This window comes from Porites lutea, chromosome 5 (assembly GCF_958299795.1).
Source record: "Porites lutea chromosome 5, jaPorLute2.1, whole genome shotgun sequence".
Classification (NCBI taxonomy): domain Eukaryota; kingdom Metazoa; phylum Cnidaria; class Anthozoa; order Scleractinia; family Poritidae; genus Porites; species Porites lutea.
This window is the reverse complement of record NC_133205.1, coordinates 42223090-42243012: the sequence shown is the minus strand read 5'-3', so window position 1 is coordinate 42243012 and position 19923 is coordinate 42223090. Positions and strand designations below refer to the sequence as shown.

The 19923-nt window shown below is 39.4% G+C and overlaps 3 protein-coding genes across 4 annotated transcripts in view; 2 read left to right on the top strand and 1 right to left on the bottom strand.

Annotated features, from left to right (window-relative positions):
- LOC140937809 (zinc finger CCCH-type with G patch domain-containing protein-like) overlaps positions 1-19923 on the bottom strand; it is a 204926-nt gene that overhangs the window by 94019 nt on the left and 90984 nt on the right. The gene's annotated exons all lie outside the window — the stretch shown is intronic.
- On the top strand, positions 586-14373 carry LOC140937801 (uncharacterized). The gene is made up of 12 exons (XM_073387374.1): positions 586-1685; positions 2885-3052; positions 3445-3600; positions 4044-4256; positions 4704-5384; positions 6066-6212; positions 6735-7023; positions 7620-8386; positions 8951-9187; positions 9908-10057; positions 10612-11879; positions 12450-14373. The coding sequence occupies exons 1-12, from the start codon at positions 683-685 to the stop codon at positions 12966-12968; spliced, it is 5598 nt and encodes a 1865-aa protein (XP_073243475.1). The 5' UTR covers positions 586-682; the 3' UTR covers positions 12969-14373.
- Positions 16741-19923, top strand: part of LOC140937799 (GTPase-activating Rap/Ran-GAP domain-like protein 3) — a 28640-nt gene continuing 25457 nt past the window's right edge. For both annotated transcript variants that reach the window (XM_073387372.1, XM_073387371.1), the window contains exon 1: positions 16741-17343. In XM_073387372.1, coding sequence (XP_073243473.1) covers positions 17156-17343 — 188 coding nt within the window. In that variant the 5' untranslated portion in view covers positions 16741-17155. The remainder of the gene's footprint in view (positions 17344-19923) is intronic.

Sequence of the window (19923 nt, the reverse complement as noted above, 5' to 3'; positions counted from 1 at the left end):
AGGACCGACCGTTAAATTCCTTGACTTCCCAGGCCTGACTTTCCCGGTTTTCCATGACCTGTACGAACCCAGCTGGGTTTACGACGGCGCGAGACTGATTTTCTGATACATCTTTCCGTCACATTCTCACGAATCTCAGCCATATCTGGAGAGTGAAAGTGAAAAACCCAAATTCTGAACATCTTAGGGCAGGAAATAGAAAAGATCCTAAGTTTAATTAAGGAAAGGTTCTATAGAAATGTTCAGCCTTTTTATTGTCCGACCGGGGTAGATCTGGGTAGGCTGAAAAACGAACACACACTCACACACTCACACACACACACACAAGAGCGGTGCGCGTTTCTTATCTACTTTGTAAAATCGAAGAAATAAAAAAACGTAATCTTTGTTGAAGAAAAAAATCAAATTGCCAAAATAAAAGCACCATTTCCTGGAGCTCTGTATGTAATGTCAGTTGTGACAGCAGTTTTTTTCAAAAATTAGGTCATCTTGTTTCTGCATCATGTATCCATAGCAACTGGAGTGAAACAAAGGGCGGCCAACCAAAGCGATCCTTCATTTTTTCTTAACATCTCATCACTCACACAACGCATTACAAGCCATTTATCAGTGTTTATGCTCAATTGCAGCCATTTGGTTAACGTAAATCGAGTTAGTTTGGAAAGCATCGTTCGTAAAATATATGGCGCGCCCGAGCTGTTTCGATATCGGACGTAGCATGACTTCAAGGACACAGATCGTCGCGATCATATGTTCGATCGTGGCGGCGTTTTTCACTGAGAAGGTATCCGGCGAATGTTCGGCTGCTGGAGTTTGTGTTCCAGGGCCTGTAAACGCAGCTAAACAAGTTAAGAACACGATAACTGCAACAAGTACGTGTGGCAATCCACCGGCCACATACTGCCGTGTTAAACCCTTAAACCAGTGTTTCTTGTGCAGCAACACCACACATACTGTGGACAAGATGAAGGACGATTCTTTGAGCACGAGCTGGCAATCCGTAACGTGGTGGGAATGGTACAACAATAACAACAAGACAGAAGAACCTTTGAGGGTTAATGTGACTCTTTCTTTTAACAAGAGCTATGCCATCACAGGAGAGATTCGTCTTGTGTTTAAATCTCCGCGTCCAATCGAAATGATTCTGTTGAAGTCTGACGACAAGGGGCAAACATGGACGCCTCTACAATATTATGCAGAGGATTGCATGAAACGTTTCAACGTTTCGAATACGCCAGTAGAAAGCATAGCTCTTGGAAATTACGGCTTACACTGTACTCAGGATTACAGTGATTTGACCCCCCAAGAAAATGGCGAGGTGCTATTTGATTTCTTGCGCAGGTACTCCAAAAGCCACTTCTGGAATGGGACGTTACAAAAGTACTTTACTGCCACGGACATTCGCGTGCAAATGCTCCATCCCAGTACCGAAGGCCGAGAGAATCTGAATATAAAGACAGAGGAGATATTTAATCAATATTACTACTCCATCGCAGATCTCAAGGTGAACGCTCGCTGTCAGTGTCACGGGCATGCACAATACTGCGATTACCCGAATCTTGAAGGCAAGGATTGTGACTGCATTCACAACACAGAAGGCGAGGATTGCGAGAGGTGTAAACCGCTTTACAATAACAAGACTTGGAGCGCGGCTACTTCGGAGGATGAACCCAATCCATGTGAAGGTAGGCTCTTAAAAAGCAATCTTAAATTTTGAACCTGGTAGAGAAGATCGGCTGACAAAATGACTGCTGTAATCTACCGCGTGCATTAAATTACATGTTTGATTAAAACAAAGAAACACTTAACTTCCTCAATATTGGCTTTGACTCAGCAGCCATGTTACTGAGATTGAGTCAGTTTCTTTTATCGCGCTGTTGGCTGTATGTATTATCTAACTCTCTGTCAATTTTCGCAGAAAAAAATTTGCTGTCAGCTGCTTCGGTTTATTCAATGGGCATGTTGCCTTTGAAATCGTTTAAATGACGCCACATGAAGCTCTCGCTTTTGTTGTTAAAACCCACGGGATTTTCATTACAAACACTAGATGTCGCGTAGATGGACTGTCTTGTGATGGCAAAATCTCTGACATTCGGAAATCTTTACGCAGAAAGTACTTTTGGGGGAATCTTCCGTGATTCTATCGACTCGTTGTATTAATTTTTTCGAACACATATCAGTTATTACTACAGATTTAAGTTGCGTTGTCACGTAGAGGTGTGGTTTCTAATTACTGCAAAGACTACTTTAAAGTTCCTTTAAAAATTCAACGGCCAAACACATATTATGTTAATGTCACAATCGCTGAAATCCCTGTCCCCAGAATCGACCGAAAGGGAAATAGAATTACATGTATCTTTCACCTAGTAACGAGTTTGTTTATTTTGGTAGACATACGACTATCGATTTAGTGCTGAAGTACAAATGTACGTGTCATAGGGCAAATGGCGATGAATTTTTAATCTTGACGATAATGGAATTTCGGTTTACCGTTATTCATGGCACTTGCAAAATAAGCTGTAATAGGCGAAACACAGAACAGAACGAAACATAGTGAACGGAAATTTTGTCTTTCTCCAGTCTGTGAATAAGAACTTTTCAAGCTCTAGCATCTTTTGACCTCAACATGTATTCCTAGGATTTGGCTGGCCAGAAAAAATATCATAGAATAATTATTTCTATAAACATTATCTAGTTCTCATACATTGCCAATCAGCTGACTGAAAGGCCAGTTTTAAATGCTTGGGTTTCTTAAATCTGGTCTTTTTCCTAGAATTGCAAGCTTTTGAAATCTGTCTTGCAACTTTATTTCCACACCTCTCCTTTCCTTTTTCCAAGCCAAAATATTATGAGCACGTCTCATTTCTTGTACTTTCTTTTGCAGAATGTGAGTGTTACCGTCATGCTGATAGCTGTCATTATAATGAGAGCCTTGGACATGGGGTCTGTGATGACTGCTATCATAACACAACAGGGCTGTTCTGTGAAAAGTGTGTACAGAAGTTTTATCGAAACATGAGCAAAAACCTTAAAGATCCTAAAGTTTGCCTGCGTAAGTAAATTGTACGGCATTGTAGGTTTAACTGCGTTTAAACCATGATGATTTTAAAGTAGTCAGACAAGTGTACTTTATTGTTCTTGATGTTTCAGAAATCACAGTTTGTAATATTAAATTTAGAAAATTAACAATTTGTGACTAGTTTAGTTCTTCTGCTTCTGCTAATGACTTGGTTTTCACTTGATTGTAAATGTCGGAGTCATAAGCGCATTCAGAAGAATCAGAACACTGTTTTCACTAGATTGTAAAGTTCTATGCTTCCGATTACAACTCCAACTCTGACTCCACCACTAGTGAAAACCAGCCTTAAGTTAAAACTCTTAGTGAAGCTTTATTTTCATACCTTTGTTAATTAGAATAACCCACATTCTGTTTAATTTTTTCAGCCTGTAACTGCTTCATGTATGGAATCACGAATAATGGCACTTGCAATCAAACAACAGGACAGTGCGAATGCAAGCAGAATGTGACTGGTCGGCAGTGTGATGGTTGCGCAGATACCTTTTGGGGCTTCCGTCTACCTCCTATAGGAGATTGTCGAGGTAAAAGTCAAATCACCTAATTTACTAATAGTAAGTTTAGTTTAATGTCCTCCTTTCAGAGATTAAGCAGATCTCACTGTATAAAACATGGGCAATAAGTATATATTTAGTGGCATTTCCATCTATTGTTTTCAATTGGATAATGAAGCATTTTGTAGGGTCAATGTTCTGGTCCATTTCTTTGCCTTTTGGGGGGGAATTTTAATGTACGATAATGAGTTTGGAACAGAGGGAAATAAATTTTAAAGCAAATAAAAAAATTAAACCACAAAATGATCACCCCACCAGTTGGTCAAATCTTTTATTTTTGCCAACATTTAGCTAGTTACTTACAGTTATAGGCCAGAAAAAATTTTCTGTCAACTTATAAATTCATCTTAGCCCATTTGGACCAGTCCTGTATATTTAACATTTTTCTTAAACTGTTGTGTTTTCCTTTGCAGAATGCAGCTGTAACGGTAATGGTACAAGGAATGGCAGCCTCAGCTGTAACCAGGAATCCGGCCAGTGTCCATGTAAGAACAATATACACCAACGAACATGTTCTGAGTGCAAAGATGGTTTCTTCTCATTTCCAGCAATGGTTGATTCTGATTGTCAGCAGTGTGATTGTGACTATGGTGGAAGCATAATGGAGATCTGTGAAAAGATAAATGGTGTGTATTCTGAATTTTATTTGTTCTATTTGTTTTGATTTATTGGCAGGAAAGATCGTATGGTTCATAAGGCTGAAAACTGTTGTATGATGAAACAATTTTCGGTAGTTCGCCGATTCGTTATTTAGTGCATAATGACTTCTTGTTTCTTAGCCAAATGCTCCAAAAGCTTTTTTCTTTTTGGCCTCATTGTCTAGAAAAGTGACCAGTATTTTAGACCTGCCAGTCAGGACCATAGTTTTATTAGTTGGGCTAAAAAAAATACATGAATTCCATTGCTTGTCTTAGTTAATGGTTTGTTAGAGAATAACTTGATTGGACTCTTGACCATTGGGCAAGGGAACTCTAATAGTTACTTGCCCAGCAAGAAAATCTACCAGTCTTGGACTACTGGATGGGAAGTAAATAAAGTCGAATTATTCATATTTTCTTTTTGATTTGCTTTAGGGACTTGTCTTTGTAGAAGCAACATTATTGGTAAACGGTGCAAAGAGGTTCTTGAGGGGTACTTTGTTCCCTCGTTGGTCTATCTGTTATATGAAGCTGAAGATGCCATGGGAAGTTTTGTGTCAACATCATATTTCACCGGAGCAAACCAAGAATTTACAGGCACAGGCTATGCAAGAATTGGATTGCACCAATTTATTTCCTTCACTGTTACCCCAAACACAATTTTTAGCGACTTCTACATAGTGATCCGGTATACCAATGCTGAAGCAGCTAACACAACCCTGCAGCTGTCCATAATGTCATGTAATTCTTCAGATTGTAATGAAACATACAGTATTACCATTGAACATCTCTCTCATGGAGTTGGATTAGCCTGGATATCATCAAACACTGTCTCTTTTAATAAAGCATGGATATATCATTTGAACTTGACATTTGTTCGTGGGATGTACCCCAACTCTACTATAGAGATTGATTCATTGATTTTACTACCGAATGTGAAAAACGTTAGGACTTATGATGTTGCCAAAGATGTTGGCTCAGTTCATGGCATGGCATTTGAGCAGATTGAAAATTGTTGGACAAATTCTACTACCATTTCTGGTTTACAGAGAAGCCCTGATGTTTGTGACAATTTTACTTTCTCTGTGATGGCAGAGGTGTTTGATGGTGCTGTTGGTGAGTCTTTATTTTTGCACCTAGTTGCCCTATTGTTTCTCTTATATTGTCATACTTTTGTAATTTGGGGAAAAAAGTGTTCTTTACTTGTAGTTTCTAACTAACACTTGACACAAGTATGCATTGATTAAAGGCAGTGAAAATGTCACTAACAAAATGTTTTTTTAAAATAATTGTTCCTTCAAACTTCGCTGAGATTATTCCAACCTGTTTCACTTGTCAGGTCTGGATGAATTTTACTGGAGTTAGTTTTGTGAGACTGTATCTAAGATGCATTAAAAAAAAAAGAAAATGTTGTCATCATGCATTTGTGTCCTCCACAAAATAGGCAAATTTGATTCATAGATGTGATTGTCAGCAAAGAAATGTTCCAAAAAGTATGGTGCAAGAGTTTATTTTTTGTTGTTGTTGTTGTCATCATCATCTTGGTTACTCTGTCCGTATTATACATGTAGTGGAACCTCAAAATATCGAAGGGCCAAGGGACTGATCAAATATGTTCACTATAAAGAGGTTATGTTATTATTATCGAGGTTATACAATGTAGATTTTACTATAATTACTGGGGCAAGGAATATCGTTTGTTATACAAAGGACTTTGTTATTATTATTGAAGTTTGTTAAATTGAGGTTCCACTGTAGCTTGGCCTCTGACTTAAGTCTGCTGTGTTCTTTTTTTAGCATGTTCTTGTAACAGTACTGGAACTGAGAATGGCACAACATGTGCCCAGCTTGGAGGCCAGTGTCACTGCAAGCCAGGGGTTACAGGGCATTCATGTGATCGTTGTTTACCAGGCTTCTTCAACTTTTCAGACAATGGATGTACAGGTATGTAATAAAATAGGTTAATATATATGTCTTGGAGAGCTCATTGAAACAAATAAGTGGAATGTTTTCCTTCTTGTGTTCATAATAGTCAGTACTGTCACTAAGGGGCTGGGGATTTCTCTGGCTACTATGAGCATGACCTTTGGCTATTTCCCTGCCTATTAGTAAATGAATTAGTATTAGTGACAGCCATGAATAGTGCTGCCTTCTGTGTCAGTTTTGATATCCTTAATGTCTTCCCAAATGTATAACAGTAGGTTTCAGTGGATTTTGTCCATAGTTGGTTTGTTACACAGTTCACAATCTCTATTGTGGTTTTAAGAATTCTGATGTTTCATATTCAGGGTATTTTATTTCTACTGTGAAGACAAATTTGTTTATTAGAGGGCATTGAGCTCCAAGGTGCGGATGTTTAAATGGTATATAATGAACAAATTTGAAGAACTAGCCACAAGGCTGCAGGTGCCTTTGCACTACTCCTGAATCACTGATGTCTCCTTCTGTACTTGTGTTTCTTTCCAGCTTGCAATTGCAACCAGTCGGGATCATCAGATCTAGTTTGTGATCCTGTAACTGGCCAATGCCCATGCAGACCTGGAGTCATAACAAGAACATGCAGCAGATGTAATCCAAATTACTATGGTTTTCATACTGGACAGGGATGTGTTGAGTGTAAATGTAATGTGAATGGTTCTGCAGATCTTCAGTGTGACAGCTTCAGTGGGGTTTGCCCCTGTAAGAACAGCACTACTGGTACAAAATGTGACTCATGCCGTCAAAACTTCTTCAACTTCACATCTGAAGGATGCCAGTAAGTATTTCTGGCGATAAAATCTAGCTGATGATATCTTTTTGTAGAATTTATTTTGAGCAATGATTGTTTCAAAAGTATTGATGTTTTTTATGGTTTTATGTAAACTGTTGCTGTTAGGTATTGTAATGTGTTATTGGTACTGTCCAGTTTCTTTCTTCTCATCTTTTATATCACATGTACATGTGTGCCTGAATGATATACAGATGTACGCTATGTGTCATATTTTACATATAAAGTTAAGCAAAGCAGACATTCTTTTTGGGCAAGCAAGGATTCATTTATATTTCCTGTTTGTTTTCACCACATTTCATTTTGAAAGCAGGAGCCCTTCAAATGGGCTTGAAATAAATAAGCGCCCAAGGGGGCTAAATAGAGGATTTATTGTACTTGTCCCAGACTACAAGGCAGGAATTTTTTCAAGCCCTCTTGGTTACATGTACATGTATATATACTCCTAGCTGCTGCATGAGCTAAAATTAGTGAATTTCTCACTCATGACACTCATGAGGCATAAGAATTCTCCTAACTACAGTGTAGTACGAACTGTAACAGGCATGATAGCAAAATATGAACATTAATTTATTTTTTTGTAGGCCATGCAACTGTGATGCTGGAGGCTCTAGTTTACTGCAGTGTCATAACTCCACAGGATTGTGTACATGCAAGGCTAATGCTGAAGGAGATAAGTGCGAGAGATGCAAGAATGGAACATACAATAGTGACCCGGACAATCCTGATGGCTGTTCTCCTTGTTTCTGCTTTAATCGAGCTAACGAATGCTCTTCTGCAAGAGGCTTTGTGAAGTCCTATATAAGAGCAAACTTCACTGACAACCAACATGTTAACATTAATAAATCACCAGAGCTAACTTTTTCTCACCAGGATCAACGTCTCACGATAAATTTTTTGAGTGGCACTTTTGTCACACTTAACTTTAATAAGGCATTCAGTGGCTTCCAGCTTCACTCCTACGGTCAGTTGTTCAAGCTGATCACCAACAATACCAATGTGGAGAGTTTAAAATCTGACTGGAATGTAACACTGAAGGGAAAATATAACAGGCAGCCACAGGAAGCCGCTTTTAACCTTCACTCTGAGTCATCTTCGTCCGGCGTAACCTATTATGCACGGCTGCATGAGCATAACTCACAGCAAAACTTGACAGCATATCAACTTCAGAGTATCCTGGCTGATATTGAATCTGTCCAAGTTCAAGGGAGTTTTATGACAAATGGTTCTTTGACAGTGGTTATTGAGTTGGTTTCTGCCACAAAAGATGTTGGTCAAGAAGTGGATTATGTTGAAAACTGCACCTGCTCAAACAACTACACAGATCTCTCATGTGGATTCTGTAATACAGGTAAAATTTTTAAGCTATGCTGTGCCACTTATTGTAGAAAAGAAAAAAGGAATTTGAATAGTTGTATTGGTAGTTAGTCTTACATACATACACATATACTTTATTTTGACACTCATCGTTTTGAAATGAAATGAATAATTCATTTCATTATTGCCGATGAGAGGACGCGTAAAGGAGTGCATAAATTTTGTGTTTTTTGTTTATGAATCAATTGGAGTAACCTCAATTCCCAGCTGCTATTCGGTAATAAGCCCTGGCTCATCCCCCCCCCCCCCCATCCCCCACCGCCTCTTGGGGAGGAGGGACAGAGAGAGCAGTAGAAACCTTGCAGAAATTAGCCAGGCCTCAGTTGTTCAAACATTGGATAGCGTTATCCACTGGAAGAGTCACTATCCAGTGGATAATTATTTGGAAAACCATTTGCATCATGCACTGCATAGAGATTTATCCAGTGGGTAGCGCTATCCACTTTTTGAACAATTGGGGCCAGATGTTGTAACCTTAAAATGATACCAGTGTTCAAAGAAATGACTGTCTTAGTACTCACATGATTTATGTTTGCAGGTTACACTCGACAGAAAGAAAGCTCCAAACCCACTTCATTTAAGTCCTGTGCACTGTGTTCATGCACCGGTCGCTCAAGGGAGTGTCACCCAGAGAATGGCACCTGCTTTAACTGTCGCACGGGATCTGAGGGTGACAACTGTCAACGATGTCAGCCTGGAGTTGATAACACTACTGATTGTACTCGCTGCATTCCAGGATACTTTGGCTTGACTCCATCATCGGGTGGCTGTGGAGGTAAGTAGCAGGTTTTTTTACTGTGCATCATCAAAAACAGTCAAAATAGTAAGTTTGCAGGGAAACTTGTAGTTTCTGATATTTGAAATTCTAATTATCAGAGATAAAAGACCGAGGCTCAACACTTCAGCGGCCTCGATCGGAGCAAGACTCTTTGTTTAATTTTTTTTTTTTTTTCATTTTCACGATTGAATTTTCATGTACTTTTTCACACTTCTTCTTCTTAATATTTTATATCTTATATAAATAAAATAGAAATAATTTATTTCTATAGCGCATTTTCCTAACGCCCAAAAAAATTAATGCGCTTTACAATGTCAAATATATTATAATCTATACACTAAAAAATGTAAAAAAATCCTAAGAATCGAAAAAATCAAAAGTCTAAAAGTCCTAAAAATAAAAATTAAAGAAAAGAAAAAATTGAATTTTGTAGTCATTGATACTGATGACAGGAAGCCATCGAAACGTCAAGTTTCTTTTATATCATTAATTTTTGTAGTAAAATGTATTTGCAAATCGGGTGTTATAAATATTGAAGGAAATTTCACGTCAGAACAGCAAAATAATCATGGAGGGGTCAATCATTCTGTAGCGGTATTCAAAGCTAAGTACAATAGGAAAGGGTATTACGCACAAGGCTGAATGATGGTCTTGACTGCACGCCATGTACTCAGATAGTAAGTTTCTAACTGCTCTTTCTTATGTCTTGTTTATCAGAATGTGACTGTGTGCTTCCCAACACGATGTATGGTAACAGTAGCGTTTGTAATGAGACAACCGGCCAGTGCACCTGTAAACCAAGAATTGGTGGGAGGCAGTGTGATCGATGCCACGAAAATGCCTACAATACGAGTAGAGGATGTGTTGGTAAGTAAGGTCTTCCACAATTCTTCAGTAATCGAAAGAGCGCATGACCTTTGTCATCAGCTAACCGCACAGGTTCTTTCCTGCCGAACCCGGTGTTTGTTTGTGGTGGGGGGCTGGAACATAAGGAAATATAAATTCTGGGCGAAGTTGTGAAAGCCTGGTTTGTATCCTAAATTACTGGTGCATAGTTCCAGCCTGCCTGGAATATCTCTGAGCTAATTTTTTTCTTACAGATCATTCACCTCGGCTCAACTAGTAAAAGCCTGATTTTTTGTGGTGATCTGGTCGATACAAATATACTGAATTTCCAACAGAAAAACTAAGAAATTTTAGTATTGTTGTTGAATTGTTTGTTTGTTTGTTTGTTTGTTTCTTTTCAATTGCTGTTATCAAAATTTGTTAATCTATCTGAACCGTAAAGAATTAAGGGTGGGTACGTTCGAGTGGCCTGAAATCGCCCTCATCGATTAAGTTGACCATACATAAGGTCCTGTGACCTGTACAATGGCAATGATCCATGGCGATTTCTAGCATACTTTCTTTTCTTACTTTAGATTGTCCGGAATGTTACCGTCTTATCTCTGTGGAGGTGAATAAGCTAAGAAAGAGTTCAGCTGATCTCGAGGACGCGATAGAGCGACTGCGAAATGGAAATATTGGTGATGCAACGTTTGCAACGAGACTCGATAATGCTAAAAAGACTACCAACGAATTGGTGTCTGGCGCTAAAGAAGCCCAGGAAATCGAGAGGAATTTAACCAAAGAAATCATGCAACTCAATGAGACGCTGAATCAACTTGAAAATGTACTGCTGGAAGATGTTTCTCCTGGTGCTGCCCAGCTGTCAAGCAATTTGTCATCTGTTGCAGCGGATAGGAACACCATCGAGCAAGTGATTCAGTTGATACGTGAAGCAGTGTATCACAGCAACAATGTGATCAACATGTCAGTTGATCCTTCTGTCCGCGAAGCTGAAGCTATCTCTGATTATTTGACTGACTTGGTGCCACGGTTTAGTGCGATTTCCAGCAACTTCACAGCAGCGGCCACTCGTCAGAATGACACTGCGTACGAGATTCAAGGCAAAGTAGACAGTGCTGAGGCTTTAATAACAGAAGCTCAGCAAGTGATGGTCAATGCTAGCTCAATGCAGAATAATCTCGAGTCCTCGGAGGCCTCGATCGAGCATTTGCAAATGCGCGTGGATGTTATAAAAGCCCTCGGTGACAGTTTAAATACGTCAGGTTACCAGCTGTACTGGAATGCTTCGGCCTCGTTGTTGAGAGCCAACCAAACTTTGTCAGAGGTAATGCTGCTGGATCCTAACAATACTGATACAGTCAGGCAGATTGCGAGGGAAACACAAGAAGCGGGTAAACAGGCTCAAATGGTGATCTCACGGGCTCAGAATCTCACTCAAGAACTGTACTCCAATTTGACATTTCAAGTTGACTTTACGCTAAAGCAGTTGGACGTTTTAATGTCGCTTGTAAATAACGCAGAGCAAAGAGGAATGGCTGTCTTAGAGGAGGCACGGAGAGCTAGACAAGAAGCCCTTGACGCCGTGCAGCTTGCCAGTAAAACTTTCACAGACGCTCAAGAAATGCTTCAGATTTTGCGGAATTTTGAAGCAAAGTCACAGGAAGCTAGTCAATTTGCTGAAAGTTCGCTGCAGCGCGCCATTGAAGCCAACGCAACTAGCTGGAATGCAATCGAATACGCTCAAGGAGTCAATGCTTCTTTACAAGCTACTTTGGCAGTTGCTAGACGCGCTCTAAACTTGGCACAACAAGCATGGAACATCTCCTTTAATGAAAACCAAGTAAGTAACACCTTGCCTTCTCTTTTTTTTTTTTTTTTTTACAATGTTACGAGATTCCCCGTTTGAACGCGTCTCCGGGTTTTAGATTATGAAGTCAGAAGAGCGACGCGAACCGAAGGGCGCCAATCAGATTTTTCAGAAAACTGAAAAAAATGCGTGTGAGATGCAGAAAGACGTAGCGAGGATACTCTCTAGCTCCACCACACTTTCTCTCTCACTGCTTTTGTTCATTTCACTCTGCTCCGAACTCTCTGAATCGCTGGAGTGGGCTTAAAATCATGGTAGCTCCCTTCAAAAAACTTTTCGCAGGACTGTAGGGCCTCGATCATCGTCAAAGACACAGGGGCAGTCTGTCGGGTCGGTAGAAACGGCACCACGACGTTTCGACCCGACTAACTTTCCCTGGGTCTTCGAAGATGGGATTTGACTAAATATGGGCTCGCCTGCCCGTTTGACTTGCAAGCGCCTGCCACGCAAGCCAGGCTTCGTCTGGAGGCCACTTTTCAGTATAGCCTATACTGTTGAGTCGTTTTAGCTGTGCGTAAATTTATTCCGTACTCTCTGTTGCAGGGGGTATCGATCATTCACGCAGACGCAAACAGGCTTTCTCATGATGCAAGCACATCTAAGTACACCGCTGAATACTTCACTGCGGTCGAGCAGAACGTGACCTCCGTTAACTCATCTTCTCAAGGTATCATCTCCGCATGCAGGCAAAATTATTCCACAACAGCTTCTGAGGCTCTGTCAACAGCTTACACGGCAAAGAGCGAGGCAGACAAAGCCGATGTCGCTGCAAAAAACCTGAAAGTCAACGTTGACGGCGTGGTGAAAGAGGCTTCAATGTTACAGCAAGTGAATACTACAAGACTGAGTGAACTGAAGAACGAGATCCAAAGAATACGAGCTGAATTTACACAGAGAAACGTTACGGACTTAATCAAAGAGCTGAAAAACGCAAAAGAGGAGCAGCAGAAATTTCTCACGGAGTATCGAGAGAAAGTCAAGGAAAAAAGGGAAGAAATTACTGAACTTAAAGCGCTTTATGCGTCACTGACATCAGTAACTTGCGAGAAATCAACGACGTGAGAAAAGTGAAATGTTCAGAGATATATGGATGTACGTAATATTACAGCAGAGATATGAACCACGGTTTGTGTTGGTGTCAGGCTTAGAAGTGCGACCTTACGAAAACAGCCGGTCTCCTTTTTACTAGTGATCGTTGTGTATTTGTATTTTTGCGTTCTCCATTCACTTTTAGGTACAACATAAGACAATGACAACAACTAAGAGATAAATGGAGAAGGTCACGATATAGAGAAAGTAATTACGTGCCCTATGAATTGAATTTACGTTTTTATTTAGGATATTAGAAAAACAAATTGTGGCGGCTGTCTTCTTAGGCTAAGTAGCGACTGGTCTGCTGGACAATCTTTCTGAGTGATGCTGAATCCCATTACGTTGGAGAGGTGTATTCGATCGTCGTTAACTCGTTGTTAGAGGTTATTACAGTACTCCTAGACTTTCTAAAAGCCCGTTTTGTTCGGGTCGTCGGTCAGGAAAACGTGCGAGAGGTCTCAAAAATTCTCCCGCGTTTTTCGCCTCTGAAAAGAAATGCCTTAAAGGCAGGTCTGTGATCTGACTCCAAATACTTCAGGACCTTTAGCCAGTTTCAGACGTGATCAGGAGCTTAATACTGGATAACTATCGGCAACAGTGTCATTACTCTTTTGAAAGAGATCGTAATAAACAATTATGGGTTGAGGTTTATGTGATATTTAAGGTCGAGTTAAGCGTTATCATCGATACCTTGATTATTCGGGATGTCACGAAAACCAAATCTAATAATTGTTTCAATTCATTATACATTGTTTTGAAGAAAATAACGGCAGACACACCGTGGTAAGGCACACAGTTTAACATTGCTTCTTGAAATGGTTGCATTGCACGCGACACGTACAGATTATACAGTTTTCTGCTAGCAGATAACTGAGTAATCCGAGGTTGCGTTGATTTCCAAAATTCCAAAATTAACTGTCGGCCCTTAGCCAATGAGAAGACAAATAGTGAGTTCAAGGTTATATTTTTCATCGCAGTTCTTGTACAAAAGACATGAAAAGCATAGTGCAGATTCTTATCTCAGTTATACATTGGGGCCTTTTTAAAATATTTATTGAATACTGTCGATGAATTAGGTTACTTAGGTTACCGAATAAAATTATATACACGTTTCATTTACAAATGGTTGATGGTTGTTGAAGGAAGACAAATTTATGACATACGCTTCTCGTAATAGCGAAAGTACCTTGATTTTACCAATGATCTTCTCGAAGCCATAAGATTAATTTGTGTGCTACAACGGAAACATAATTATTAAGTTGTGCATGTATATACTATGCCTGCATCCTTACATAATAATATCGCGTGTGAAGAGTTGTACAAATTTTTGTAAAAAAGCTCAGATATTAAAATAAAATTATTTTTTATGACTTGTCACGATTTTCAGATTAACTTAAAGACCTTTTTACCTTTGTCAATAGGTAGTTTAATAAGTAAAGAAGTTTTATGTGCTTCGTTTCTTCCCCCTTCTCTTTTTTTGTGCACTTGACCCCATGTAAATTATAAAAACTGTCTATCTACCCACATCTACCCCAGTCTCCTAACCACTATTTTGCCCCAGGTTGAAATTAGCGCAAATAAAGAAAAAAAAAATGCACGCAATACAAGGTTAGCCTGCGCGCAGACGAAACTAAATTCTGGCTATACAAGGCGAGCCAAAAAAGTCAAGTTAATTCCCAAGGCCCATCCCCTAACTTTTGAAATGGTCTGTCAAAAGACCCATTACAGGAAACTAACAATTTTACATACTAAGCCGGCATAATTAGACCCCCGGTTGGACTTAGCTCGGTTCCAGGCTCCGAGGTAGTCGGGTTCGCCCCCCTTTCCAGATCACGAGCTCATATTTTCGTGTGCCTTTCACTTACACGTCATCCCTGCTATCTGAGAATTTAAAACAGGCTGGGTTGGACTTCCTACCGCAAGCCCTATGCAGGGAGGTTCGGCCTGAAAGGAGTAGCTTTTTCATTCTTCAGGTACATTTAACGGGGTAGAGATTTCACCAGATGCAGACATGCAGTATATGAAAGAGTAGGGAAATCTGTCAAATCAGTCTGTAAAAAAGCGCAAAAGGGGTTAACAGATGCATTTTATGGCTGTGATGAAGTACGAGAAAACTTTCTGGTTTTTTATTTATTCATATTTAAAGGGATGCATAGTTCTAAACTATTGTAGGTATGTGAAGAGGGTACCATTTTTCAATAGAACATACGAAACGGATACCTTTTGCGTTAAAAATTGTATACAGCTAAATCAAAAAAGGTTGCTTTGGCAATCGGGCATTTGGTATCTGGGCACATGGAACAATGCATTGATTTACTTGAGTTACTACCAAACAATAGCTTCAAAATGCGCAATTCCCAATGCCCAAAATAACCTTCATTGAATCAGCTATATAAAAGGGTAAGGGGTTGAACCTCGGGGTGGAGCCTTTGTTGAGTACATAACCGGCCAGAAAAAGCCTGAGGACGAGGTTGAATCATGCAGAAGCCGGGTGATCGGTTCCTGATTTTATGCGTTACTTATCACATGTTTATAGTGCTGATAGCCTGCGAGCAAACGAAATTATGCCGGTAAAGTGAAGCAACCATAGATCGGACGTGGGACTAAAACATTGCGACAGCCGATACTTTACAGAAGCTCAAACCTTGCAATTGACTATATATTTTGTAGCAGTCAATTCCAAAACCGCCCATGCCCTCCCCACCGGGTAGACCCCCGGGTATTTGACTTTTTTGAAAAATTTTGGTCAAATTCCCTGATATGTTGGCATTTGAAATGATCAAATGACCCCACCGGCTAGCGCTTCAAAAAACGTCAAATCCCCACCCACCAGCGCCTGCGCTACAGCCGGCCTGGCTTGTATTGAGGAGTGAGGAGAGACAGTGAAAACCATTTTTTTTTCGAGATCGGGTATGGTTATATTGATTTTAATTAGTTAGCGGATTGGAAATTAGTGTAGGTAATAGCATGATTTGTAGTGATATTTGGCATAAATACCACGAGCGATTTTGCAAAATTGTTATACGTAATTTCAAGAGCCGATAGGCAAGTGAAATTTGAGACCATTTTGAAATATCACCAGTTGTATTTATGCCAAATATCACGTACAAATCATGCTATTATTTGTTTATACTACTACCCGCAAAAGGTTTGTAATTTTCACATGTAGGTATTTCAAATTAAGCTGAAATACCACTGCTCTAAGCCAATCAAATTGCAGAAATTTCTCATGTAGTAGTATAAAAGCTGAAACTAAAGCCTGGTTCAGCCTGGTTTTCATATGTCCGGAAATTCCCTGACGATCCAGGTTGTAATGTTTCCAAATCGTCTTAGGTCTCCCAGATTAGAGTACTGCACTTAAGGGTTGCGACCGAGCTAAATCGAATGCCCATCGATCCTTCATCGACCCTGAGCACTCCGACAGTTAAAAAAATTGAGCCAGTTTCAAATGTCGGGAGTGTTCGCCGACCATCGCAGAAATAACGCGGACGAGAAATCTGGGACGCGTCGAGATTCTCCCTTTTTCTCCCCGACCTGATCGGAGATATTTACAGTCATAAATAGTAAAATCCCCAATCGTCTTGGATTTTCCTTACATGGGTAAAAATCTTTGTTCACACATACCCTACGAAGCAACCAATAGGAGGACATTTCCGGTTTGACACCCTAACCGAAAGCAAATAAAGTGGTTCAAGAAGCCTGTAATTATATTCAACGTGGAAACAACCCCGGAGGCGAAACAGATGTCGAAGTGCTGTAGCTAGGGTTCGTAATCTTTCGGTTGAATTTATGATATGATATATTAATATTTGCTACATCGCTTTCATCATGGGAATGTGAATAATTCAACACGATTTTCTTTGTTCGGGATAATATTTTTATATTTGAATCGGCCGTTGTCAGCAGACGTTTGAATCAATTTTTACAGTCGACAAACCGAGTTGCACACAGCCATTTTTGAAGTGTATCATCAATCCTATCAACTTCTCCACATGCGTTAAAGCGTCGCTCATCCATGGATCATTTGTTTGGAGTTAGAGTTATTTGTACTTTATAATCACCTATGAAGTCTCGACATTTTCCGAGGTGAGCGCCTCTTGACACACGAGTTTACACCGTGTATATTGTATGTTTGGGACGGAAATCTACAACACAGAATGGACCGATCAAACAAACGGCAGACGTTTGTTCCTGAAAGACCGAGTAGCGCCATGGTCGCAGAGCCTAAAAACCTTGGGAAATATTTACCCCGACCGACACTGCAAATCAAGCGATATTCCAGCCCTCCCGGCACTCTGCAACTGTCACAGGCATTTTGTCAACACAAGGACCTACCGCGTGAACGGTAAGTTCGTCATAACAAAAATCGTTTTTAGCATTTGTAAAGTTCTTTCTTGCAATATTTGTGTCCTTTAACCTGCAGCGTAGAAAATATTGAGCGTCTAGTTCAGCTGTATCGTTTATTAACTCGATTGAATTGTTTTAGTCATGTGGAAATTTGCATGTGTAATTGTTGTAGTATTTTAAAAACCTTAAAGTTATAATACTTCTCAATTCCATTGAGCATTATGTTTGAGACATATATTTAGTTGGTTTAGCATGTTCTTGTCGCCCGGATTCAAAAATAATAATGTCAACAGTTGATTCGTTTGTGTTTGTGGTTTGCTTTCAACTTGTGGAATCACAATCGTTTTTCATTGTATTGTTACGAGGGTCTATTGTAACTTAGGCGCTCAGATTTGTTTACATTTCACAGTTCCGTTAATAAGAAGAATTTACTGTTATTATATAATATTTTAAGGTTCGATAGTGGCGGCAGATTTTTCTGTCTCAAGTCGTTTACTCGTCCAAAAATGGTAGAGTTTCTTAATGCACTTTCCTCTGCGTTGAGTATACAGCTGAAATAATAAAATTAATCTACATCCTTTGTCATAGAAATCATCTAGACAAAAGAGACACATTTATACGCAAAGAACTCACAGCACTTCCTTACGCCTTTGGTAATTTAGCAAGCAACCTGTTTACGGTATACTTACGTGACGAAAAAAAACTAGTAGTGGTAAAAAGTTTACATAGTACAAAACAGTACTCTGGCTATTGCAATTGTGTCAAGTGTTTTGATGTATTTTATGACATATCTAGCAAAATAACAACTGAGTGTGTAGCGTAAATTTAATAAAGCGACCAAAGCCTTTGAGTTTTAAGGGCTTGTGGACTATACTTAGAATCGTACAAGGAAATAAGGCCTTTTTAAGATACATTATCTGCGAGCATATTCTTCATTAAAATATGCACTACAATTATGTTTTCGCAATCGTTTTTAGAGGCTCAAACTGAAAAATATTATTCCTTTTAAACACGTACATCCAAATTGAATCGAAATATTAATTACTGATTGCTTTCGAACCTGTCAGCTCAGAAATTTAGTTTTGCTCAATTTATCTTCTTGTGGAATTTTAACAATTCTTTTTTAATATGTGTTTTTAAAAAGCTTTATGGATTGACTCATACAACGGATGTGGGTGGCGAGTGTGACACGTCCTCGCGTTAAAAACAAATTAATGATCAATTAAACCATTTTCTTTACGTATTATGATTTCCTTAAAAAAAGTCATGGATTACGATTGGCAATGAAGGATTGTGGCATGTACCGGAAGTCCTAATCGTTAGTCACGCGAGATCTACGTCACCTACCACCCGTAAACCAGACGGTTACAAACAAGAGAAAATTTATTTGCATTCTTATTTTTACTTGGTCTTGCTCATAACAGAGCAAGGTGATTAATGACAATAAACTGTACTGCTGTGTTTTACTCTTGCTCTCAAAGATATTACCTTCTGCAGCGTACATGTACCATAATATGAAAACGGCCGGCCTGCACCTGGAAGTGTATGGACACCCTTCGATATAGTTAGTAAGGGTGAGTTCTTGGGCCTTTTTCAAGCGTCGTGCTACTACCGTGCCGAATTAAACAAGAAGCTTAAGAATTTGTTCATGCTTAGCGTGCGTATATCGAGTTATGGATGCACGCGGGAAGATTGGAGAGCACGAAAGATGCGTAAGAGTTGCACGAGGCGATAGCCGAGTGCAACTCTAGCTTCTTGAGTGCTCTCCAAACTTCCCAAGTGCATCCATAACTCGATATACGCACAGCTAAAAGCATGAGCAAATTCTTTTATAACATAGCTCACAATAATGCTTGCTTTTTGATTAATTGCAAAATTCTCGTAACGCAAGACACAATAACAAACGGTTCTATTGGCTGATTACGAACACGCCACAATCGTCTAGTTTGAATGAAAATATTCTTTCTGTAAAAGTGAGAAAGAAAATTTGCTTCTTTATTCGTTAACGATCAATGGAAACTAAGCAGAAACAAAGGTAAAAGAGTCTTAAAGTTCACCTAAAGTTAAAACTAACATGTTGATAAGAAGTCGTGGAGTATGGTTTGGATTTGCAGAAAAGATGTTTACGTTTTGCTCGGCGAAATCCAGAAAACATGTTTTTAGCGAAGACGACTGTCATCCTTCTTTAAACTTATATTCATTTACGAACATTGGCTGGTCATTACGGCTCTTTGAGAAGACCTGGCAGCAGTTGTTTTTGTGAGTAATAAATTTATGTCTTCTTGTGTAATTTGTGTTGGTATTGCGATAGAAATTTTCCTGCTTCAGTCGGATTGTCCAGAGATAACAAAGTGCACAACAAATTTAAAAACAACAATAAAAACTAAAATTTTGCCTTTAAGTGTTGTTGATGACCAGTTGGTGTCTGTTCTGTTCCCAGTGAATGTCTTTCGGCCAAAATTTGCTGCAGCTGGTCTTCGACAAATTTGCGAACAGCGCGCAACTTGCGAGTTTTTTTTAAATTCGGCTTTATTTTTGCTGCTTGTTGGATCAGGACCTAAAAGGTCAATGCCGATAG